Below are 12,128 nucleotides of genomic sequence, written 5' to 3'. Positions count from 1 at the left end.
ATAATTCTTTGCTTATTTTTTTCTAGTTGATCTGTCCATTTGTGTCAATGGTGTGTCATGGTTCCCTATTATAATTGTGTTTTTGCTTATTTGATTTTTCATTTCTGTTACTATTTGTTTTGTATAGCTGGGTGCTCTGGAATTTGGTGCATATATATTTAAGACTTTTATCTCTTCCTCTTGATGAAGTTTTCTCTTCACTAGTATGTAGTTATCTTCTTTATCTCTTTGGATCATTCTTCATTTGAAGTTCACATTGCCTGCAAACAGAATAGCTACCCTTGCTTTTTTTGGGATCCTGTTGCATGGAGTATTGTTTTCCATTCTTTGACTTTCAGTCTATAAGTTTCCTTTTGGGTTACATGGATTTCCTGTGTACAGCATATGGTTGGATGTTGTTTCTTTTCTTTTTTTTTTAATTGGTCCCAGGGATCAAACTCATGACTGCCTGCTTGCAAGGCAGGTGCTTATGCCGCTAAGCTAAATCCCCAGCCCCTTGGAGGTTGTTTCTTGATCCATTCTGCCAGTCTGTTTCTTTTTTTTAATTTAAAAAAGATTAAACAAAACAGTAAATGGGTAGATATAATACATATATTCAAAGAAAAAAAACAGTAATAAATCACTAGTTGATATTTGCATATTGTCCTATTACAAATAATTGTTCAAGATACAAAAATAGAACATATAAGTGGGAATTCAAACAGTGAGATTGCAAATAGTTCTATTCAACTATCCAACAAAAACTTAGTAACATGGTTATCTATCCTATACACTTAAACATATATGTAGTTGTCCATATATTCATTTATATTGAGATGAAACAAACCAAAGCAGACTAAAATCACTCTCAACAAAGAATAATATTATTGCTGGATTTCACATCATGACACTCCAGGGTTAGCACTGGGTACTGTAGTGTCTTTCTTCCTTCAGAGTATTTGTTCATTTCATCATGTGTCGTAAGATCAATTCTCATAAACTGTTCATAGGTTCTACAAATGCATGAGTCTTAACATGTATTTCTATCCTGTCTGTATTAGAGGGGTAAACAAAACAAAGAAGAACAGAACAGAACATATTCCTATAGATACATAAAGTGAAAAAGACATATATAAAACCACTGATCAAGGAGTTCTACAATGATTATTGTGTTATTCCTTGTTATCTTCAATAGAATTGGCTATATCATCAGATATAGTATAATTGAATGTATCAGTATATTACAATACTGATAGAAACACAACTTTGTAGATAGTGTTAAACTGAAAAAATAGGTAGTAATCAAACCAGAATGTGTATCAGTGAATCTTGTCATTTTCAGTATGGCTGTCTATACTCTCAGACTTGATATTGTCAATTATAACCATTTTGAATAAAATCTTTCGATTCTAAAAAGCAATCAAACAAACCACATTTAACTAAGATCAGTCATGAGATAGCAGTATAAGTTATACAGGGCTCCAGATTAAGTTAATAGGAAATTAAAGATGATTACTGTGCTATATCCTGACATTTTGGGGATGGCTGTCTGTGCCCTCAGATCTAGTGCTTGTAGACAAACTGAGACAGAATAAGCTCTATCTAAGCAGAGCAGTGCAAGTAATATGGGTTTTGATTCTTGATACACTATTAACAATATCTTCTGCTGTCTTTTTTAAGACTATTCCTCCCCTTCACTCCCCCAGGGAATACTGTGCATATTTGGGTCTCACCAACACCCTCGGTTTTAAATTAGGAGGGCAACCTGCTATTTACCTAAGTGGTTCTGAGTCTTCTCCTTCCTGGGCTTGATCTCTAGTTGTTTTCTTTTACCTATTAAAGCCTGTCTTTCCCACCTATCCTCAATTACTAGTCTACTTACTTGCCCCTATTACTCTCTGGTTCCCTGTCACATAGAACATTGTTTTCTCATATTTGATTTTTGGTTGATATATCCTTTTTCAGTTTAATTATATTTCCTATGAAGAGCATCTCAGTGAGCCCTACCTCCTGATCTACTCTGCCTGTGATTGTGCCTTTTTTTTAATTTAGTGTATCAAGGCCATCTATATTAGAGATTATAACCTAAGTTCTCTGCCTCATTTCTGTTCTGCATTTTTTTTTGCCATTAGTTGTTTGCTTGTCTTCTTCTTTTCACTTTCTGCTCTATTCATTGAGGCCTCTCTGCCACTGTTCCTGGAATCCTGGTACTTTTGTCTCTCTCTAGAATGTCCTTCAGTATTCTCTATAGAGTTTGATTGGTGATCGCAAATTTCCCCAGTTTCTCTTTGTCTTGGAAGCACCTTCCTTGTTTCTCCATCAATTTCTAGAGATAGTTTTTCAGGGTACATCAATCTGGGCTGGAGATTATTTTCTTTCAGGGCTTGGAATACTTCATTCCAGGTTCATGTTGATTTGATGGTTTGTCTTGAGAAGTCTGCCATAATTCTGACGGGCTTTCCTTTATAAGTGATCTTTTTATGTCTCTGGCAGCTTTTAATATTCTGTTTTCATATTGGATTGCTGGGATCTTGATTATCATATGCCTGGTTGTAGTTCTGTTTTGGTTGTAGATGGCTGGAGTTCTATATGTCTCATACATTTGAATGCCATTTCCTCTTTCTATGGTTGGGAAGTTTTTCATAATTATTTCTATGAATAACCTTTATAGTTCCTTTGTTTGTACCCCTCTTTCTTCATTCACATTCTTTATTCTTAAGTTGTAAATCTCCTTGTCATCTTCTAGCCTTTATATTGTTACTGCTTGTTTTCTTGTTAATGTTTAAGAAAGTTCTCAAACTGTTTATAGGTTTTACATAAACACGAGTCTTAACATGTATTTATAACCTTTCTATATTAGAGGGAGAAACAGAACAAAGCAGGACAAAACTAAACTTTTTTCTATAGACATATAAAACTAAAAAGACATATAAATCTGCTGTCTAAGGAGTTCTACCATGGTCACTGTGTTGTTTCTTATTATCATCAACAAAATTGGCTATATCATTAGATAAAGTATAATTGAACATATCAGTACATAACAGGATTAACAGAAATACAACTTTGTAGATAGTGTAAAGCTACAAAAACAGATAGTAATCAAATCAGAATGGATATCATAGTGAATCATTGTCATTTTCAGTATAGTTATCTATACTCCTCAACATGATACCATCAACCTTACAGTTTTGAATAAAATCTGTCAGTAATAAGCATCAATCTAACAAGTCAGATTTAACTAAGATCAGTCATGATACAACAGTATAAGTCATAGAGGGATCATGATTGAGTTAATAGGAAATTAAAGATGACCACTGTGCTATGTCCTGATATCTTCAGGACAGCTCTCTGTACCCCTGAGATTCAGTGCTTATATACAAACTAGGATGGAACAAGTTCCAACAAAGCAGAGTGGTGTGAGTAGTAGGGGTTTTAATTCCTGATACACTATTAGCTATATCTTCTGCTGTTTTTTTTTGAAAACTATTCCTCCCTTTCACTCCCCCAGAATGAACTGTGTATATTTGGGTCTCCCCAACACTCATGATTTTGTATTGGGGGGGGGGCAACCTGCTATTTACCTAAGTATTTCTGAACTTTCTCACTCCTGGGCTGGATTTCTAGTTATATTTCTTCATTTATTAAAGCCTGTCTGTTCAACTTATCCATAAATACTGTTCTAGCTATCCTTACTAGTATCTGTTTCCCTATCACATTGAGTTCCATTTTCTCATGTTTGATTTGGTCCATATAACCTTTATCAGGCTAATTGTGTTTCCTATAAAGAGCCTCTCGGTAGACTCTGTCTCTTAATCCACTCTGCCTGCGAGTCTCTCTTTTTTCCCTTAAGTTAGTATATCTAGGCCATCTATATTAGAAATTATATCCAACCTTCTTTGCCTCATTTCTGTTGAGCTGTTTTTCTATCATTAGTTGTCAGTTTGTCTTCTTTATTTCACTTTCTGCTCCATTCATTGTGGCCTCTCTGCCACTGTTTCTGGAATCCTTGTACTTTTCTCTTTTAGATTGTCCTGCAGTATTGGATTGGTGGTTGCAAATTCCCCGAGTTCCTCTTTATCTTGGAAGCAGCTTATTTCTCCATTAATTTCTAAGAACAGTTGTTCAGGATATATCAATCTTGGCTGGAGGTTATTGTCTTTCAAACCTTGGATTATTTTGCCCCATACTCTTTGTTATTTGATGGTTTGTGCTGAGAAGTCTGCTGTAATTCTGATGGGTGATCCCTTGTAAGTGATCTGTTTCTTGTCTCCGACAGCTGTTAATATTCTGTTCTTATATTGGATTCCTGGAATTTTGATTATTATATGCCTGAGTGTAGTTCTGTTTGAATTGTAGGTAGCTGGAGTTCTGTATGCCTCATACATCTGAGCATCTTTATCTTTTCCTATGTTTGGGAAGTTATCCTTGATTATTTCTGTTAATAGCCTTTAAAGTTCCTTTGTTTGTATCCATGCTTCTTCCTTTACATTTTTAATTCTTAAGTTATATATCCTCTTATCATCTTCTAGCCTTTGTATTTTTATTGCTTGTTTCCTTATTGTTTTTAAGAAGTTTTTCCTTTCATGCTCCCACATTAGAAACCTGTCCTCCAGTTCAGATAATCTATCCTTAGTTTCTATCAAGCTGTTATGCCAGCATTCAATAGAGTTTTTAGTTTCCTGGTAATCTCTTTGATCTGCTTCATGTATTCTATGTTTTCTCTATTTTCTCCATGAAAGAATTCTCCCCGCTTTTTTTGTTCTTCCATTCTATCATCTGTTTTTTCTTGGGAAGTGCTTAGCATTTCTTTAACTAGTCTACTTATATCTTGCTTTACTTGGTTACATACTTCACTTTTGAACTTGTCTATGAGGTCCCGGAGATAGTACTTTATGTTTATCGGTGCCATTCCTGATATTGCATATTTTCTTTCCTCATTCTCCTTGTATTTACCTTTTCTGGATCAGTGTCCTCAGGTTTGGGGACCAAGGACCCTTTCTTGTTGCCACCTTTCCTCATGGTTTTTTTCCTTCCATATAAGCATATATAGGAGGCTCAGTTTCTTTCTTTGTTGGTTTCAGTTTGTCTGAAGCACACTGTGCACTGCAGTGTACTGGGAGGCACAGACCCTGCAGCCTATGCTGGGCCCGCCCCTCCAGGTCAACCTACTGAAAGCTTCACTGCATTAGGTTGCAGTGCCAGGTCCAGGAACTTGGTTTGGGCTAGCCTATTCGGCCTCAGTCCATGTCATCACCCAGGTCAAGCACTTCCTCTCACCCACTGGAGGTCAATACAGGTTCCACTCACCCACCACAGGTCAATGTAGGGTTCCCCACCAGCTCTATTCCCAATTCGGTTCGCTGATTCCCTCTCTCAGAACATTCATGTCTCTGGTGAGTTGCAACCAATAGGCTATCCCAGCTGTGCCAATTCAGGCGCAGCAGTCACAGGGTATTCAAGCTGAGAGTTTTTTAGGTGTTCCAATTGTAGCACTGGGATTGCATTTCCAATTGGTTCCTCTCAGCTTAGTTCATTTCTGGGTCAGCAGGGTGTATCTCACTCTGCTTAGGACTCCCCACACTGCACCATTCCTGGAATCTAAGCTGGTTATCTCAGAGATCCACTGTAGCTGCTGTTATGTATCTGTCATCTTTCTAGGTCTCTGATTGGAGTTCTTTTATAGCTTCCCAGAGTTGTTTCTTTACTTCAGTTGTTATCATTTCAGGAATTTCAGGTGTATGGCTTATATTTTCTTCTGTGTCCATGTCTCCTAGGCTTGCTTGGGTTTCCTGGAAGTTTGAGATTGCATTTTCCTCTTTCATTTTGTCATTTTCCTGTATTTCAGTATTTCAAGTGATGTTTCAAACTTCTCCATGTGCTGGGAATCACTTGGCCTACTTTTGGCTCCTGGGGCAGACTTCAGGCAACTGCTAGCTGCTTGGAGTTCACTGGGCATATGCCAATTAGGCCTGTGGGGACTCAAGTGTGTCCTCCTGTGATTTGGGATTTGGGATGTAGTCTGACTACCTGAGAGGTACATTCCAAGTCTTCCATGTGTGCGGGGATTCAACCTGACCATATTCAGGGCCCGGGACTGAATTCCAGCCCCTGCCAGCTATTGTCTGATGTTTTGTTATTACCATACTCATTTCCTCTGCTTGTTTTCAGCAGAATTATGGAATAGGGAGGGTAAACAAAGAGCTAAAATTCTGCGTCATATCATCAGTTGCAAAACGCCTTTGGAGCTACTCTGAATATTTTTTGATTTGTTATCTTGTCTGAACCCATTAATAATCCCACCCTTGTTTTGCAATCATTTGTTTTGGCCTCCTAATAATGTCCCAGGGCCCACACAAATGTCGGAATATTCCTGACATCTGAAAAGTTCTCTGGCAACTGGCACAGTGTCTTAATAGCCTCTGGATCTCAAGAGAAAACATTCAAATTTGTCTGGGGATGGGTCCTCATTTTTGAGGTTTAACAATATGTTTTAACAAAATGAGGTCAAATGAACTTAAGTATTACAAGTACTCAAGGTTTGAGAATGCCAGTTAATGAAACTATCGTATTATTTACTGAACAATTATCTGTAAAAGAGCCTTCAAACAAATATTTGCAAAATGCTTTGAAATTCTCCAACTAAATGTTTTATAATTAGTATAATGGTTATTATAGGATGAATACATAGATGTAAAATAGAGAAGAATTAATTCAATATTTAATTGGTGAAAACTAAATTGGAATTTCTGAGTTAAAATAATTTAGGATGGGCTCTAAATAAGAGATGCTGAGAATGAAAACATAGTTCAGATTAATGAGGAGGTAGTATCACATTATTTTTCTCAGTCTTAATAAATGCATTTTTTGCTCATGGATTAGAGGAAATGGGAAGACAGTCAAAAGAGATTTGAAATGAGGAGGAAAAACATATTGAAAAGTTTTTCTGGAAAGAAGGGAGGGCAGACAGAGTAAAAATATGGCCACTCTAAGAAATTACTTATGCCATGTGTAACTAGTGTGGGTTTACATTTCCTTTTTCTTCTTAGACCTGTGATTCTTGACAACCAACTAACTAGGATATAGATGGAATTCTCCCTGGAGCTCTTGTGTTACCTATAATAATTCCTTAAGAGGGATAAAAGAGCACTGCAGAAATGCAGCTTTCTCAAAGCAAGTAGGATGTCTTTGGCTTAAAAACAAAGTTGCAGAAAAGTATTTGATGGCAGTGTGTGGAGAGACATAGTCTCTCAATATATGTGCTCTAGCTAGACAATTACTTGCCTACTGTCGAAGGGCCAGGGAAAAAATGGCAAAAGTCTTTAAGTATCCAGTTATTGAGTTGCTAAAAAATCCATGCATTCCTAAACATAAAACTGTGCAGTAGTGGATAAACAAAACATCTGGATGACAGTTTAATATGGTAATTGCTTTTCATCTGTCTTCTCTGGCATTCTGTAGAGATTTTCTCAGCTTCAAGTACACATGGTGAAGAAATTTTATGGAAAGGAAGATTCCAGAGAATGGTGCAAAGGAAAATAGTCTAAGCAATTTTTAGACCATACTGAGTGCATATATGCTATTAAACTCTCTAGAAAGATTGGTTACGGTGTGGTTAAAATTTCCTGTATTTTCTGTAATAGGGCAGAGGCACAGAAGAGACCTTCTGGCTGGTTGGAAAAAAAGGCTTCACAAAACCCCTTCCTGTGCCCCCATCAGTGGGAAAAGATGGGTAAGTGGAATTCACAATTAATCAGTCTTCTTATGTTGTGCTCTGCCACACTCTTTTCACTAGCTCTATTGGTGTGTCCCTGCCCTGTAGGCAACTAGGCCATGGCCTGCAACCAGAAGAGATAGCAGTATTCCAAAGAAGAAAAGCAGAAAGGCAGTTGGTGAGAAACAAGCCATAAGGTAATGTCTAACAGGAGAACATCACAGGAGCTTGCCAAATTTTCAAAGCTGGGCCTCTGTTGGCATGTGCACCAGTCCCAGCCTTCACTCTGTTGGCAGAATGTGATGGGGCTGATGAGTTTCCAAGCTCCATTGAGTTGGACAAAAACCTTATTGTGGGGTGGCCAGTTACAGCAAAAGCAATACTGGAAGGAAGTTAGCTGCCTTGACCAGAGAGAGGCTCTTGCCTTCTATACTGGCAATACATTTGAACACTAACAAGACTGGCCTTGTTATGTAGTTATCAGGCAGATGCACCTTTCATTTTCATTGTTGGGCATGTTGAGGCACGTGTTGAGCCACCTCAGAGGTTTAGAAACTTACTTTTGTATAGAAAACACAGCAATATTGCTACTATCTCTTTTTCCTTCCTCTCTTGGGATCTATTGGCAAGATCATCTTGGTCTGGATGCTTAGGTTATTTCTTCTGGAGACTTCCTGACCCTTCCGAGTCTGAGTTTGCCAACTAAAATTATGACTTGCTGTTATTTGACTGCCTGTCTTGGATTCAGGATGATTTTCTCCATTCCTCCCTTACTAAAATGGATGATTCTGAAGCTGTAACACTAATTTAATTATCAAATTAGCTCACCAAATATTTATCTCTGAGTTGTTTATTGCTTTCTTAGGCCAATTTAGCATATCTTCTTTTCTTTACCTTAATTACTTCCTCTCTTTTTCTTGGAAACTTTGAACCTGAAGATCATTGCTTCTTCCACATATCCTTGGACATCACAAGATTCCAAAATAAATGTTAAGAATTCCCCAAACATCCATGACACTTTGTTCTCTAGCCTGTTCCAGAATAACCACAGATCTAGCAGCAAATCTACCAAAGGCATCCACACATTTCTTATTCTTCTTCTATCCTCTGTGGACTTTGTCAACTTTTTATGATTGTTTTTCTCTTAAGAAATCCCATCCCATCTTCACTTTTTGCAACAATCACAGGTATCTTGTGCTAATCACAAGCATTTCTGTTTCAGAAAGGTCCTGTATTGAGCAAATATCTCATCTGCAGTCTTTTACATCATCTTCTATCTTGACAGGTCTGGCATTTGACTTTGTACTTTACTGCTCACTCTAACAAGCAGCTGAGACACACAGTGATTAAATTCCTCAAAACTTTCTTTCCAATGGGTAAGAAAACACAGGGACAACCTCAGTCACAGATACAGCCTCTCTCTCCTCTCTCTCTTCTCTCTCTCTCTCCTCTCTCTCTCTCCCTCTCCCTCTCTGTCTCTCTCTTGTCTCTCTCTCTCTCTCTCCTCTCTCTCTCTCTGTCTCTCTCTCTCTCTCTGTCTCTCTCTCTCTCTCTCTCTCTCTCTCTCTCTCTCTCTCTGTCTTTCTGCAGGAAAGTGTTTGGAAGCTCTTAAGAGATTTCTTTTTAGCAAGGTGGTATAAAACTGGAGGCAATATATAACAACCTATCCATTCCTAAAAATATGTTGTATTTTTGCTGATATTGTAGCTGATTCACCAACATGGACTGTATGTTTGGAAATGTTTACCTGGCATGCACATGAATGTAGCTTGTACCATTTACAAACTTATCAGGTTCTACAGAGAATGCTAATAGGAAACACTGAAACTATTGGTCCAAGAGGAAATTCAATTTATGATTCTCGCCCTTTTAGTACTTGTGCTTTAAATTAGCACCCAATTTTCCACAGTGGCTTTGGTGGTCACTATAAATCACAAAGATTCCCAAGAAGGATGAAAAGGACACTCTTGACAAGTTTTGGAAAGCTTAAGCTAACCCCTAGAACTCTCAGACACCTCACTTAGCTCTCTTTAAATGTTCTCTATTCATGTCAGCCAGCACTAACTGCTATTCTAGCTTTCTAATTTCTGTGAATTTACAGGCTTTTTTAAAAAACCAAGATAGGTCCAACTTATGTTTACAAATGTCCACCACTTCGCAAGTATATGTTTCACTTTACCTGGTTATTTCTCCTAAATTTCACCAATGGATTAATTTGAAGCTAATAAATAACCTCTTTTAATCATAAATATTCCTTTTAGGGACTAAGAAGTGTCTAAATACTCATCAGAAAGAAGGTAAACTCAAGTAGCTGGTAAGGAAGCATGTCAGTTTCATTTTGGTTGAGATAAGTAGAAATCAGTACTTTTGAAGAATGCAGTCACAGTGGCAGGTTTGAGAGAACATATGAGCAAATGATCCCTGGAAGATCAGAGAAGGGCTCAAATAAATATTATGGTGGAAAAGTCAATTTAGAGTCTACTTCTTTTAAAGATGTTTTTAAAGTGTCCTTTGAACTGACAGAATAAGTAGAAAGCACATTTGTCCCTGTCCTCTGAGTATCCAAGATCCTCATCTGAACTCTAATGTAATTTTGCTCCACAGGAGTTAAATCAGCCTTTGTAGAATAGCTAGAAATGTGACTACCACATCTAAAGTATGATTTCTGTGGAAAGAAGGCATTTCAAGTTTCAGATTATTGACTTATACATGTTTTGGACATGTCTCATTAGTAGTAAGTTGAGGACCACCACTTATTTGCTTTTTTGTTCAACTAGTAAAACTCTTGTAAATAACAACACTTAATTACGCAAATCTGACAAATGTAATGATGTTTATTCAATAATTAAAGAAAGTTTGACAATTTGGAATTTGTTCATAGAGTGGCGGTAGGGGGGTTTATAATCATTCATACTGAAATTCTATGGGAGGTCTGGGACAGAGAAGATATGATCACTATTTTGTCTTTCTTCTACCCAGGACTAAAGGGCTCCAGTATTTGAATCCCTTCCTTGCAAGACAATGGAGAGACTCACTCCAGTTTGACACATTGTTCTTCATGGGCAAGAAATAGCTATACCTCTGAAGATGAACAAACTCCAGGAATGTGCAAGGCAAACTCTAGTGTAAGGGGGCTTTTTGAAGTAACTTCTCATACAGGTTTCTCTTTATCCAGCTATCATGAGAAAGCCCATTTGAATGTAAACTGTAATGGATGTGAACCTTAAAGAATGGTAGTGAGCTACTTCCAATTGCAGTCATTCCAAAGTAGCAGGGTAACCTTGGTACTATAATAAAGTCTCTGTTTTCACAGAAAAAAAGCAGAAGCACTTTGTTTTCTTTTTGTTTGATTTCATTCATTTCAATTCATTCAGGTACATATAGACATCATTTGGTGAGCATAATTTATATCTGAGATATTAAGTGATTAGTGCCAGAAAAAAATCTAACAGCAAACTTACGTTTGAATCCAAGTCTCTGGACCTCAGTTGGCTAGAAGACATAGGGAATGGCAGAAGGAAAAATCATCTGGCTAAATATGCAGTATGGGTGACCGAGGACTAAAAATAACTTTCATTGTTCTATTATTCTCTATTGCTCAAAATCTTTCCAAAGCTATCGTGGTCTCTTTTGCTATCTAACTGAAGAGAACTTAGGCAACATAATTGAATCGTCCTTGTTAAATGAGTACCTCAATAGGTTTCAGAGTCCTATTCTGAACAAGATGGGATAAATGTAGGATAAATTTTCTGGGTAAATGATATAGAAGTTATAGATCCAACTGGAATATTCCTTTAATACTTTGAATTTTCCTTCCCTTCTCTTATCCACTATGCCTTTCAACCCACTTAACCCTTCCCCTAAAACAAATCCTTTTCAACATTAGCATTTCCTTTGTTTTAGTTTTCTAGATTTCACTTTCAAGAGGTTATTGGCTCTAACTTGCCATAGTCACATGGACCAAAGCAATAAAACTTAACTCATAAGCATGTTTAAAATAGTTATTGAACAAGATTTTCTTCCTTTTTATTATAAAAATATTTTCTTTATTAAAACAGCTGAACCCAAATATACCAGCCACTAAAGCACTTACTTTTTTCAGAACAACCTTTCTAAAGAAAAACAACTTGCCTAAAGTATAATTTATTACCTTTCTCCCTATTATTTAATTTTTTTCATTATTTACTGGATCTGAATATAAGCTTAGAAACAAAAGCTCTCCCAGGCAGTTTATCTCAATCTTGAGTACCCTTATATTACTATCTCTTAACTACTCCTCAGACACAAGTGGTCTACTTATTATGCCAAAGCTACTCAAGAAGATCCATAAAAGCTGCAGTTGCCTTTCAACTTTCATGATCAGAGTTTATAATTTCTTTTTAATATCCAACAGAGAAACTACAAAATCATGGTGGTGCATACCTATAATCCCAGCTAT

The 12,128-nt window shown here is 37.0% G+C and overlaps 1 protein-coding gene across 1 annotated transcript in view; it reads left to right on the top strand.

Moving 5' to 3' along the window:
• The window catches only part of Gucy2f (guanylate cyclase 2F, retinal), a 127,377-nt gene extending 116,232 nt beyond the window's left edge, over positions 1 to 11,145 (top strand). The window contains exons 19-21 of the mRNA XM_003467578.2: positions 7,620 to 7,708; positions 7,799 to 7,887; positions 10,670 to 11,145. Coding sequence (XP_003467626.1) covers positions 7,620 to 7,708; positions 7,799 to 7,886 — 177 coding nt within the window. The 3' untranslated portion in view covers position 7,887; positions 10,670 to 11,145. The remainder of the gene's footprint in view (positions 1 to 7,619; positions 7,709 to 7,798; positions 7,888 to 10,669) is intronic.
• Positions 11,146 to 12,128: the final 983 nt, after the last annotated feature.

The sequence above is a fragment of the Cavia porcellus genome, unplaced genomic scaffold (assembly GCF_034190915.1).
Source record: "Cavia porcellus strain 051 isolate PalLab524CR breed Dunkin Hartley unplaced genomic scaffold, mCavPor4.1 scaffold_3, whole genome shotgun sequence".
Classification (NCBI taxonomy): domain Eukaryota; kingdom Metazoa; phylum Chordata; class Mammalia; order Rodentia; family Caviidae; genus Cavia; species Cavia porcellus.
The sequence above is the reverse complement of the archived record's forward strand: the minus strand, read 5'-3'. Positions and strand labels throughout refer to the sequence as shown.